The following is a 13,852-nucleotide window of genomic DNA, read 5'->3' on the forward strand; positions in this document are numbered from 1 at the left end:
TGACTTTGTGAGTTAGGTTTAATTTCTAATGACAATGTTTGCCCAATTTTATATTTTCATGTATTGACATTTGGTTTTCTTTGTTTGTAGTTGTTTTCTCCATTTGTCCATGATGATCATTCGTGGTGTTATTCAGTGAAACTTAGTACATTATAAATATTTTTGATTGACTCATTGGGGAGGGGTATCAGAGACCGGAAAAGGATTAACACAACTATTGTAAGATTGCACAATTTATGTTTAAAAATAAATTGCTTATTGTCATTTAACCGTGTATTGTTTAACTTGTTATTGTATTTCTTATTTGGTAGGCTGAAAATCTTCAACGATTTTTTTGCATCTTGTACAATAGACCGAAAGGGAGTATTGGACCTTTGTCTGTTCAACAAGCAAATATTTCATCCCAACCAAAGTTGTAAGTTGTTATAACCATTATCTTTAAATATTTGGTGTTGTCATTAATGTAGGTTGTGAGAACTGTTATATGTTATGGTTGTATTGTTTCAGACATGATTGTGGAGTTATAATGTTAAAAGCAATGAAAATTTGCGATGGAGAGGACAAATACAACGGAAAAAGCATGCCTCAATATACGAATGTAAGTATCATTATGATTGTTAGAAATATTTGATGATTGTGTTAATTTCTAAAGTGAAAAATGTTGGTTTCAGGAGGAGTTGCTTGGAATTAAAAATAAATATGTATGTGAATGAATCCTCAACAACGAGAAAATTAGAAGAATGGAAGCGCTGGAGGAATATGGAATGTTGTAGGATTGTTTCCATTTGTAGAAATTTTGTTTGTATTTAGAGGAAGATGATTTTTTTCCAATAATATTGTTATATGTACAGATTGTAACAAACAATGTTTATATATGTACATATTGTTATTGCAATAAGATGATAGCTTTCATGATTACTTGATGTGAAATGTATTTTTTTTTACGTTGTGTGTGTTTTGATGACAAAGGAACGCGCAATATTAATAAGTCTTTTAAATTAAGTCAATGGTTTACCAAGTTAAGTGAACTCGTGAAACTTGTGGAGGAAGAAACACAGAAGTAATCGATTACAAGTGCCTGGTAAACGATTACACGAGTAAAATGTGTGTTGTGTACACCCACTTACACTGCAGAAGCCAACTATGGTAACTTGGGTGACCATGATCAAATTTTGTTAATTTCTTACATAAATCCAGTGGTTTTGACTTGATTTTGTTGTTTAAGTGTGAGTAGATGCTAGAAAGTCATGTTTGGGAACCCCATGATGGATGAAAAGAACAATGTTTATGAGATGAGCAACTTAGGTGAAGTTTTGAGACTTGTGCAGGGAAAACACATTGGTAATCGTTTACAACTGGCTGGTAAACGATTACGCAAACAAAATCTTGATTTTGTACAGAATCTTGAACAGCAGTAGCCAGCTGTGGTAACCTAGGTGATCGTTTACCACAGCTGGCTCCTGTAGTTCAAGATTCTATACAAAATCAAGATTATGTTCGCGTAATCGTTTACCAGGAAGTTGTAAACGATTACCAAGGTGCTTTTCCTTTCACAAGTGTGAGGACTTCACCTAAGTTTCTCATCTCACAAACAATGTTCCTTTCCTCCATCATGGGGTCACCAAACATGACTTCTCAGCCTCTACTCACACTTAAACACCAAAATCAAGTCAAGACCACTGGACTTATGTAACAAAGTTACAAATTTTGACAATGGTCACCCAGGTTATCACAGCTGGCTCCTGCAGTTCAAGATTCCTTACAAAATCAAGATTATGTTCGCGTAATCGTTTACCAGGCAGTTGTAAATGATTACCAGTGTGTTTTCCCTGCACAAGTCTCAGAAATTCATTACAAACGCGAGTTATTGCGGACATGTAAAGTAATATTAATCATTTAAGAAAGTTGATTGAAGAGAAAAATGAAGATAAGGGTCTAGAGTTTGGGGAGGCATCATATTGGAGAAGTGAAGATCGTTGTCAAAGTACGTCGGTTGAACATCAGCAACAAAAAATGAAGGTTGTTGTCTTCCTTGCCTCCCATAACCAACCATCGTAGTCAAATCTCTTAACTCCTTATTCATTTCAATCATTCTCCTTTAGTTGCTTTTATTATCTTCATCAGAAGTTCTTCCCAATCTCATCTGCACCATGTTGTGGTATTGCCCCTTCATCCAAATTAAGGGTTGCACGAATCATTGGGTTCCCACGGTCCTCCTCGCACATAAATCACTCCCAACATATCTATCAACATCCAAATATAATAAGTAATCAATCAAAAACAATAAACAAAAGCATGTCAAACTATTGAAGTAATTGTACACACACGTATGAACTAACTTACATCCTTTTTCGGAAACAACTCTTCTATTTTCTTTGACCTCAACTTAAGCGATGACCAATTTATTATTCTGGGGAACACAATTTCATGTTCAACATCCACTAAACCCAAACGTTCAACGACCCAAAGCTACAAAACACAAATAACCCAAAATAAAGAACAAATAATTATCAATTTCTAAACAAAAAAGTCAAATAAAATATATTTCTTACCTACAACACTGCAACATTGCCACTAATCCCTACAAAGTCCTTTATGTCACGCTCCCTTATCATCATTGAACCCTTTGTTAAACTATTAATCACTTATGTATGCACAACTTTTGCCCAATCATATTGATACAAACTATCAATGTTATCTAATACTCTAAATGGCATGTTACTAACTACCTTTGATTTTCTAGGAAAGTAAAAAACAATAAAACAAAGTAAAATATAAAAATGACATACACAATCCACATCCGACTCATTATTTCATATTAACTATTTTATCCTATTTACAACTTCTTTTGGACTAAATGATTTTGAAGAAAATTGCTCACAAATGACACCATTAACATTATCATCAAAATTCACATCTAATCCCCCAACTCCAAGGCCTAGACCCATGCAAACATCTATAACTGTAAAAGGTACCATTTTTTGTTTCAAAATGAAGCATTTATTGCGGCTAACCCACCGGTCACCATTTCCTATAACAAAGGAGTGCATAAGTCAATCGGCTTGTTCATATAAACACACCACTTGAATGGAGTTTGACCAATACGTGTCTGATCAATTTCTCTTAGTATAGTATTAATCTGGACTATGGCTTTGGTCTCACACCACACCTGCAATCGAAACTACATATTAATTTCAACAAAAACAACCATTAACCAACATTATTTAAACGAACATTTACATTTTCAATAAATCACATTTACTTACATTGGTACGACTTTCTTCAAAACTGCAATCCGTCACTGTAAAACGAAACATCAAGAATACTTAACTCAAAATAACTCAACTATAACCACTAATCCAAAAATTTGAAACTTTGAACCAAAGAAGCCACCCAAAAAAAAAAAGCGACCCAAAATTCACAATTGATGGTTATAAACGAGTGATTCCATTAAGACCAACTAAGCTCTCGTAATGAAACAATGATAAAAGTTTCTCACGGTTGCTGCAATACAAATAAATCAGAATAACAACCATACAACACAATATTCACTAAATGGTACAAAAATTAAAAAACAACTTATACACATCGAACCAAGGGAAATGAGTCACAAAACGAAGGGCACAACGGTGGAACGACAAACGTTTCGGTGGCCTGGGCTCCTTCAAAACGGCAGAATAGCGCCGAAAAGTGCTCCGATGAATAGTGAACAACGACGGCTCAAAAGAACGGTGAACGGTGGCGACTCCGATGAACGGTAAAACACGGGGGGCTCTGATGAACGCTGGAAAGTCACTCAACCTCTTCACGGCACGCTTCTCCTGAGTCCTTCTCTCTAGGGTTTTCTCAATCCTAAATGTAACTTCTGATTTTGAATTCCAAAAGTGAAACCCGCCACTTCAAACCCCTCTAGCACATCATTTACACGTCATTTTTCTTTTCTTTTTTAATTGACAAATCAGTCACAACATGACACGTGGCGGTGTCAAAAGTTTGTCATTTTTGGGTATCAAAGTATCATTATCCTATTTTAAAACCTTGATCAAGTCTTAAATAGCTCTGCCGAAGCAACTAACATGTCAACAATAATTCTTTCACTTTTAGTTTATAGTAACGAGTAAACTCTTACATTCCACCACACAAGGATAATGAATTACACTTGTACCACTCACATACTACATGTTGGCACGTCGTTAAAATGTTACGTGTAATTTATAAAACATTTACTAATTTAAAATATAAATTTTTTTATATTATCACAAAATGTTAAACTTATAATAATTTTATTTAATTATTGTATTGAAATTAAAATCATACTAAACTAACATTATTCTAATTGCACAACTTAAAATATTGTTTGAAAATTATAAACTAAAATAAATTATTGTGTCAAATATAGTTTGAAAATCTTTTTAAGATTTTTCTATGTGCCTCCTCGCTCTAGACATCGTTAACATCATTTGTAATATCATATGCTTCTATATCATAATACAAGTTATACGATTATCACATAAAAACAAACAAATAAGTGAGCTAACCAAAAAACAATACAAAATAATAAACCATAATCATACTCACCTACGCTACTCAAAACATCAATTCCAACCCAAGAAGTCAACCACATTTGCATTACATGAAAACACATTACCATTAGGTAATACCAAGCACTACCTCATTTGCATTACGAGCAAAACATCATTCCCTTCCCCGCTACCTCACACAAGTGAGAAGGTGCAGCACTCGAACCTTTCATTTTCCCCGACTCTCACAGCCTCAAGCAAAAAGCAACATAACAAGGCTTTACAATTATAGAAAGAAAACATAACAATCAAACGTGTCTTCCAGCTTCACACTGAATAGACAATCACCTCACCCCGAAAATAGTTCAACCAACAACAAACAACATAGTCATGGTCAAATAGAACTCATCAATCAATCACACAGCTCGGTAACAAAACAAACAACATGGCCAACATCACATACCACTCAACAAACATCATGAATAGCTCAACCAAGGTAAAAAACCTCAAGGTCGACTTCCAAAACACATAGGCCGAGGGAATGAACATCATAGTTTTAACGCAATAGCATGGCTAAAGGAAAAATTAATGCAATTTTAGTGAAAATAGCACGATTTCCAATGAAAAACAGTATAGTTCGACGAACACAATATAATTAGTTAATTAACAAACTTGGTTCATGAATAGTTACCATGTATCAAACAAATAGAAGCTCGACATATACCTGGACACCTCGTCATAAACCAAAACAAGCCAATTTGGAAGAAAAGAACAACACACTCAACAAACTAGAATAATTAATGTGTAATAGGAAGAAAACAATATACCATACAAAATTCTCAGTCTTGTAAGAACATTTTGACGCCCATCATTGGACCGAGAAGACTTTTAATCCTAATGATGATCATAAGGAACATGATGAGTAATGGAGTAGTAGTTGAAGAAATAGATGAGTAGTTAGATCCCATGGTAGTGGTTCAAGAACTTAGGAGAGAATTGGAAACTTTAAAAACAAAAAGTGTTAAAGATTTGAATGCCCCCAAGGCTAAGAATTCTCAGATGAGGCAACGAGTAAACAACCCAAGGCAGTAATTGCCCAAAATCATACAACAGGGGCCCGACGAAGCCCCGACGATGAAGACAAGAGAGCGAACGACCTAAGAAAGTAGTTGTGGGGCCACTCGAGAATATTTACCTTCTGTGTTGACACTAGCTAACTTGTCTCAGTCTCGACACTTATTAACTAAAGGGATCATGGAAACTCCCCTACCATACAATTGGAGAATGTCGTCTTTTAAAAAATGTGATGAGTCCACTGACATAAATGAGCACATTAGCACCTTTGTACTCTGTACATGACACCATCAAGTATTCCCCACATCCCTCAAAGGAATAACACTTGTTTGGTTCACACAGTTGCTGCCCAAATCAATCAATTGCTTTGTTATGATCATCTCGAAGTTTAGGGCATAATTTGTCACAAGTAGACCCTATCACTTGCCATCCATCACACTTGTTTACATATATCAAGGTAAAGATGAGTCTCTAAGAACATTCATGGATTACTTTAGCAAAGTGCCTTAGAGATCTAAAACCTAAACCTCGAGGTGGCCATGCACTATATGGTAATCGTGTTAAAGCTAAACCTATTTTTAGATAACTTATGCAAAAAGCTGACATTGAACCTTCAAAAACAAGTAAGGTAAGAGGAAGTGACTAACAAAAAGAAAATTGAAAATAGGGGAACATGGAAACTACAATTTGACTCCTGATCGTCCAAGGATCTGACAAGAGGACCTCAGTTCACAAATTACACCTCATTTAACATAATTTGTTTGTGCGTTCTAGATGAAACACTTAGCATTGAACTTCTACCTACCCGTAGTTTTCTGTAGTTTATTATTCTAAGTTGCTTTTATAAAAAAACTAAATTGTTTGATCTTTAATAATAATCTTTGTGTGATTACATAATAAATTGATAAAGTAGTGTTTTTGTTATTATTATGATTTATCTTGATTATAAAATTGATCAAACTTAAAATATAATTGTTAAGTAATATTACTACAAAATTTAGTGTTAGAATTTTAACATGTTAGATTTTATATTTTAGTCCGTTAAAATATTTGATTCAAAAATAATATATTGTTATTTTTAGAGTGCGACAAAAAAAAATTGAAAATCCTAATTATGGATACATTAATAGGAATAAAAATGTTGTATATAATGATATTAATAAAATGTTCAACTAGTTTTTCAACTAGTTTTTTCTTCACTATAGTTCAAAAATCAATTTTCCCAAAACTAAATTCTAAATTAAAAAAATTGATTATAGGTAATTTTTCAATTCATGTATACATTTAAGTGGAAAAAAAACATCAAGTTATAAACTTTACCTTAATAAAAAGTGAAAGAGAATCCCATCAAGAAATCAGTATTATCAGTGAAATATCATTAATCAATTTTATCGATTGTTCAATCCACAATTAATCCAAATAGATGAAACCATACTATTTCATATATTAAGCTGTTGTGTAATGTAATCAAAACGCAGTATTAGATGCAATAAATTTTGTCAATTGCCTCTTTAACACTTAAAAACCATTGTCACAAACTTTAGTAAGGTAGTGGTTATCCAGAATCAAAGTCAAGAAATGAATAAATTAAAATCTGCAATATATCCTGAAACCAATTTCCTGCCCTTACCTTGCATGGTGATCTCAATTTTATCAGTACTTTTGGCCCTCCATCGTTCTTAATTAACAGTAACAGGAGAATAGCACTTTATGATGAAGCAGAAGAACTCTACTAAGCCTCTCCAATTCAAGTTACCAGTTTCACAAGTAGCAGCTATAAGTGAAATGTTTGATTAATTACAATCCAAAGCCGAAAGACGTTTACAATTTAGCCACGAGGCACAAGACTTTTTCTTAAGAAGACGAGGAGAAGGTGTCAATGATGGTTGTGTGAAGTGGGTCACTCAAGTGGGTAGCCCAGTTGTTGAGTGGGCCCTTGCCAGTGGCAGCAGCTTGGACTGCAAAGCCCAAGAAGCCCACCATGGCAAGACGTGCGTGCTTGATCTCTGCCAATTGAAGAGTGGCTTTCTTCTCTGGGTCTGAGGCCAAACCAAGAGGGTCGAAGTAGCTCCCACCTGGGTACAGTCTCTTTTCTGGGTCAAGCTCTGCATTCCTCTGGAACTCTATGTACCCAATTACCAGAACCTCGATCCAAATCAATGTGGTGATTGAGAACGGAAGTGGTTGCCCAAGGTATGATGATCCTTCTACTAGCTCCACCTTAAAACCAAACCATGAAGAACTGTCTTTCATTTTTCTCGTTCAGAAACTAAAAATAACACCAAAACCATGCACAAACATTCCAAATTGTTGAATATCATTCTCTCATCTTACTTTTTATCATCATTCTTTGTAAGCAAGTAAACAAAATTATCATAATGAATTTCTATTACTTCTCTCTTGTCACGAAACATTACATTAATTACAGCAAAACCTCTATCAACACTTTAATGTCAATCGATTTTCAAGAACTCGTTTTCTACTGATCGAAATTCATGCTTAATTCTTAATCTAGAAAATTCACACGAATTACAATGAATAACAAATGTTTTAGATCTAAATATGATAAGGTTCTGTGATTTATGCGACCAACATCATAAGAGTAATGTGCGTAATATCATGCTCCGGATAAACTTGTCTGGATATAGTTTTAAGTAAAATACAAGTCATGTAAATTAAAATTAACTTGGGGAAATCCTTTTATATTTATATATAGATTAATTTTAATTTACAAAGAAATTCAATATACTTCTTAAAAATATTATGAAAACACTTGCCATAACTTTTGCTTCTAAAAATAAGAAATAAAAAATTAAAATGAGTTTTCTCGTAAATTATTTTACTAATTCTGTATTCGTATTTGTATACTTTTATGGTTAATTTTTTATGAATTAATTTTAGCAAGATCATTTAATTTCTCTGTTTCTATTTTTTATTTTCATACTCAAGGTGCTTGTGAAGAATTTTCTAGCAAAGATCCACTAGAAGTGCATAAGGAAATGATTGATACGTGGTGAAGAAGCAACAGCAGAGAATCGTACCTTGCCGGCGTCCTGCCACGTGACACCGGTGAGCCACTCGACGGAGAGGGCTCCGAGCGTGGCGAGCATGGCCCAGCGTCCATGGATGAGCTCGCACTCGCGGAACCTCTGGAGGCCGAAGACCTCGCTGTAGGGCTGGAACGGCGTCGACTTCACGTCCGCTGCTTCTGTCCTGGTTCCGATGATGATCCCGGCCTCGTTCTTGGCCAGGTTCTGGTCCAGCGAGTCCAGTTCAAACTGCAAATACTCCGCGGGCTTCCCGAGCCCGAACGGGTCGAACCCGTAGTCACCGACAAGGCTCCCGTCCAGCCACTCCGGTGCCTTCGCGCCGGGGTACCACAACGGCCTGTCCGTGCCTGGACCCTTCGACACCTTCTTGGGCGCGGCCTTCTTCTTCGACCCGAACCCGAATCGTGCCTGGATCCGCCCTGACCCGGAATGCGCGTCCAGGAGGCGCGTCCCCATGAATGAGGACGTTGCCGCTGCCGTAGCCGTTGCGGTGGCCATGAGTTTGTGCTAACGTGCGCGGTGGTGAGAAGTTGTGGTGCTTGGTAGAGTTAGTGGTTGGTGTGAGAGAGAGGGATGGGAGATATATTTGATGAGAGGTGGGAGATTGGATAATCCGCGAGTGGGGATTTTGAAGCGTTGGATCCTGGAGAGTATCCATCTAACGGAGGAGATTAGGGTTGCACTTATCGTAATGTTTATCTGCAGGTGCTGACGTGGACTCTGTTTGTGGACCCGCTAAGGTTCCTGATTGTGATCGCTGTACGTGGAAATTTGTGGTGCTGGTTCGATGCTGGGTGGCTCCGATTGTGGATTTGGACAAAAAATCTAATGCCTTTTTTCCGTTTTTTCCAGGGTTTATTCTCAGTTAATCTATTTGGTGTTTCGAAAATTAAAGGGTTAAATATGTATTTAGTCCCTAAACTATTGACCGTTTCTGGTTTTCGTCCCTCTTCCAAAGTAAGGTACAATTTAGTCTTCGATCTTTAAAAAACGTTCGTTTTAGTCGAAAAAACGAACGTTTTGAGGACTAAAACGAGACTAAAAACAAAATTTTGAGGACTAAAACGAATGTTTTTCTAAAGAATGAGGACCAAATTGTACCTTACTTTGGAAGAGGGACGAAAACCAGAAACGGCCAATAGTTTAGGGACTAAAAACATATTTAACCCTAAATTATATTATAAATCTTCAAATAATGAAAGTACCATCACTTTAGTTACTAAATTTTCTTTTATTTTCTCCCTTGTAAAAGAATTAAAAACTCATCTCCCTTTCTACTTCTTTTTCCTCTCTCATCAACAAAAACTGTAACTTGTTCAATAAATGCTAATGTCAAACGGCATTATGCAGCAAAACCAAAAGTGCAATTACAACAATAAAAAATGATAAAGGCTGTTCAAGTTACATAAAACCATAAAGTATGTCACATTATTCAACCACAAATACTAACCACTGAATATGGTCACATTGTATTTTTCTTACACAGACTACGAAGGACAATCAAGCACCATACTGCAAGTTCATAACTAATAAAATCATAATTTTTCAGGTCCATAAAACATGCACATAACAATTCAAACTCAAGTAACTGCTATCACCACACAGTAGAAGGGTGCTACACATAATTGAACTGAACCGTAATTTAGTGCATAATCAGTTCCATCAGAGCCATGTTACTGGAGAACAAGGCATTGCTGTGAACCAGCCACCATGCCAGACTGGGTGCCTGAGCTAACAGAATCAACTTCCTCAGCACATTGAGGCTTGACACTCAAGTCAACAGATGCAATGGCCTTTAAAACAAGAGCAGTGACTTCCTCGTACCTCTCTTCAGAGAGGGAGACCTCGGCAAGAAGCCTCCAGGCATTGGCTTCAGATGCCTCATCGTAGTCCTTCTTCCTCTTCAACACCATGTGCCCACTAATTTCCCATACAGCAGGATTCACCTGGGTCTCCAGAAGCTCAGCACTCACTTCTCCAAGAGCTTGTTTCTCTGCATAGCACTGTTTCACCATTTGCAATCCAGTAAGTTGCCATACACTTTAAGATTAAACAGATTTCAGGACACTAACCTTTTTGTCTATTGTTGTTCCTATAAAAAAATTTATTCATGGTTTTAACCCTGAAATTACTCTTGTAGCTCTTATAAAATTGCAAACTTTAGGTATTGGTCCCTCTCATATTTGAAAGATATTCATTCTACCCGTCATTTAAGAACATCAAGTTATTTAAGAACATCAGCTAATTGTGAGGAGGAAGAGATGAAACATATTTAAGCCAACATATTAACTAAGCAACCAAGTAATGTGACTTTTGGGGACGAACGGAGTTAAGGACCAATTTACCTGTGGCAAGAGAAAGATTTGCCTTCCACAGTCTGAAATAAGTACATTGTAGGGTACGTTGTTGTGTTGAAGGCAGATGCAGGCTTCTGAAACAGCATTTGCTAAACTCTCTAGTGTATGACCACCCTCGAAAACAAGGCCCCTGACTGGATAGTTTAATAGTTTAGATACTTTCACTCCATCACTTAATTTGGTAATTTTCTTGGTAGGGGCCTTCTCAATGGGAAAAGGCATAGCCAAGTAATACGCCTGAATTTGTCAAAATCACAATGTCAATATGATGAATACTGCTAAAACACTAGATAACACATTGAACAACCCAAAAATCAACATGGAGAATGTTGTCGTCACCTAAAGTTGATTACTGATAAACAGTACCTGAAAGTGAAGATGGTTAATGGTTGCAAATGCACCCAAGCTGTTGTAACCCAACCTAAAATATGGATTCCCAGCTTCAACTGCCATTTGAAGCGCAAGCAAGAAGCTTGCATGGTCAATCCTTTGAGGTAAACACTCAAAAATCCGGGGAATCAGCAGCACATGCCCATATTCAATAGGACTCACCTGTTAAAAAGTTACAGACAGGTTAAACAATTGTTTTTACTAAACTTTCAATGACAGACTGCAAAAAAAGCTACAAAACTTACATTGATGGCAACAAAACTAGGAGAATTCTCAACATCAATTGGAGCATTTGGAGAGAATTGAGCTTCTCCATTGTCGCTAGCCTCCAACTGAAACAAGACCTCTTCTTGCCCAACTTTAGTGAAGTTAAACTTGGTTTCATCAAAGGGCTGGAGGACTTTATCGACACGGAACTCAGTTGGTCTCTTCTTGAGGTGGCGACCCTCATTAAGCTGAGCAATGAAACCATACTCCCCAGGAATAATCTAACCCAATAACCAAAACATCAAACAATATGCATGCAAAAACAAAAACAAGCAAAACACAACTTGAAAGTGAATCAAACCAAATGGTACACAAATCAAACCTTGGTCTCACAGGCTGTGACATCATAACGGAAAAGCCCTCTCTGCATGCGTTCTTCCCACTACACCACCAAACTCAAAATACTTAAAAAAAAATCATGAAACAACTACATACAAGAAAAAGAAAAACAACATAAAAAAAAAAAAAACATCGAGCCTTAGATAAAACAAAAACGCATAACATAATGACACAACTACAACAAAAATAAAACATCGAGCCTTAATAAAAGGCATAACATAATGACACACCTACACTCCTAGCCACAGTAAAAATGGAACACCAAACCTTTTACGCATACCATAACGACATATCTACACAGATTCAAACATCAATTCTTAAAATCCTCAAATCACATAACATTGCGTACGACACACCTACACGTACAAGAAAAACACCAAAATTGAAAAAACTCAAAAACACACAACATAAAGACACACCGACTTGTACAAACAAAACAACCAGAATTCATAAATACCTCCCCAAGGATAAGCGAGTCCAGAAACGCCACAGAGCAATGCTCCTTGCATCCAAGCAAAGGCAACTCCTTTTCAGCGACCTTGTCCACCCTCTTCAAAGCATAAAAAGGCAACCTCGCACCTGTCCCCAAAACACCACAAAAAACACAAATGAGCAAAATCCAAAATCCGTCAAACAGATAACACCATGGTTTTAAATTGCAGCCACAGTCACAGTTTCATCACAATCCTTAAGATTGCAGATAAAGGCAACCCGAAATCCCTAACTTCACGACTAAAATTCAAGATGATGGACCCTATTAGAAAGCCTTGCATCAAACGTCCAAACCAGAAAACCCAAAACGTAAAAACGAAATACCAACCTTGAATGCAACAACTTTTGAGGCAGTTCCGATCACATCCTCCTTCAGGAGCCTCACCTCCCTCCTCCTTCTGATAATTGGAAACCACAGTGGGAACCCTCTTGATGCTCAACATTCTTGACCTCACCTAAACTAACAACTAACAAAGAAAAACAACAACAAAAGCAACAAAAGGAAACGAGAAACCCCTTATTGAAAACTTTTGAAGGCGCTGCTTATATTACGTCTATCCCTACTAAATAATCCTAACAATCAAGGGCTGAACCACCGCCGGCGAGGAAGAGGAGGTCAGATGGGCTACCACCTTCGGAAGGGAGAGCGCCACGCCCGCCGTGTGGAGGGTTGCTCTCTCTCACACAACCCTTGCGACGGCCACAACGGGCATGTGAGAGCGAGTGGCGAACTCGTTGAATAGCCGTGATGTCTACAAAGCTACAACCCCGGGTTTTAACCCCACACACCCCCAAAATCCGAAATCAAAATCGATCCCTCTTCTCTTTCTACTCCTTCTCTCCTTTCTCTCGTTTCGCGTTAAACGGAGGAAAAGGTGACAGATTTGAAGACCCAATGAACCGAATTGCAAAACCCAAAAGGGAATTGGAGGGAAGTTGAGAGGGGGCGGTGGTTTTGGTGGTTGTGATGACGAAGGGGATCAGGGTTGTGCTTTGATTATATAGGGAGATAGAGAGAGAAAGATAAGAGATGAGAAAGTGTAATCGAGTGCAATTGTGGTGGTTGTGGTTTTGAATGAACCTTTTTGATTGGGTATATACCCAATTATCATAAAATGAAGGTTATTAACTTATTATCCCACACTCTTATTTTAGAAAATTCATACTTGTTTAATTAATAAATAAATAATGATTCTTCTACAGAAAAAATATATATTTTCCATCAGAAAAGCTATTATTGGAAAATTTTTATATTTCTCCTTTTGAATTAATTATTTTAAAACATTGGGTACTTTTTCAAACTTATGATTAAAACGTTAATTAACTTTTAAAAAATTTCTAATAGTAAATTTGTTTTTTAATA

At 36.7% G+C, this 13,852-nt stretch overlaps 2 protein-coding genes across 2 annotated transcripts; both read right to left on the minus strand.

Annotated features, from left to right (window-relative positions):
* Nucleotides 1-7,173: 7,173 nt before the first annotated feature.
* On the minus strand, nucleotides 7,174-9,213 carry LOC148190826 (chlorophyll a-b binding protein CP29.1, chloroplastic-like). The gene is made up of 2 exons (XM_088102014.1): nucleotides 8,636-9,213; nucleotides 7,174-7,814 (listed from the first exon to the last, which is right to left on the minus strand). The coding sequence occupies exons 1-2, from the start codon at nucleotides 9,140-9,142 to the stop codon at nucleotides 7,449-7,451; spliced, it is 873 nt and encodes a 290-aa protein (XP_087958140.1). The 5' UTR covers nucleotides 9,143-9,213; the 3' UTR covers nucleotides 7,174-7,448.
* An 832-nt stretch (nucleotides 9,214-10,045) lies between these two features.
* Nucleotides 10,046-13,553, minus strand: LOC124828672 (GDP-L-galactose phosphorylase 1-like). Its single transcript, XM_047302028.2, has 7 exons — nucleotides 12,818-13,553; nucleotides 12,455-12,576; nucleotides 11,981-12,040; nucleotides 11,637-11,879; nucleotides 11,368-11,553; nucleotides 10,990-11,238; nucleotides 10,046-10,647 (listed from the first exon to the last, which is right to left on the minus strand). Exons 1-7 carry the CDS (start codon nucleotides 12,930-12,932, stop codon nucleotides 10,318-10,320), a joined length of 1,305 nt encoding a protein of 434 aa, XP_047157984.2. The 5' UTR covers nucleotides 12,933-13,553; the 3' UTR covers nucleotides 10,046-10,317.
* Nucleotides 13,554-13,852: the final 299 nt, after the last annotated feature.

The sequence above is a fragment of the Vigna umbellata genome, chromosome 11, assembly GCF_029865625.1.
Source record: "Vigna umbellata cultivar VRB3 chromosome 11, Vumbellata_1.0, whole genome shotgun sequence".
Classification (NCBI taxonomy): Eukaryota; Viridiplantae; Streptophyta; class Magnoliopsida; order Fabales; family Fabaceae; genus Vigna; species Vigna umbellata.

Bases quoted from the DNA above. Each gene is read 5' to 3' on its own strand.
- LOC148190826 (XM_088102014.1), bottom strand. From the start codon at position 9,142: ATGGCCACCGCAACGGCTACGGCAGCGGCAACGTCCTCATTCATGGGG. The intron at 7,815-8,635 runs GTACGATTCTCT...TTTGGTTTTAAG, and splicing joins CGTGGCAGGACGCCGGCAAG to GTGGAGCTAGTAGAAGGATC.
- LOC124828672 (XM_047302028.2), bottom strand. From the start codon at position 12,932: ATGTTGAGCATCAAGAGGGTTCCCACTGTGGTTTCCAATTATCAGAAG. The intron at 11,554-11,636 runs GTAAGTTTTGTA...ACTTTTTAACAG, and splicing joins CTAGTTTTGTTGCCATCAAT to GTGAGTCCTATTGAATATGG. The intron at 10,648-10,989 runs GTAAATTGGTCC...ATGGTGAAACAG, and splicing joins AAATCTTTCTCTTGCCACAG to TGCTATGCAGAGAAACAAGC.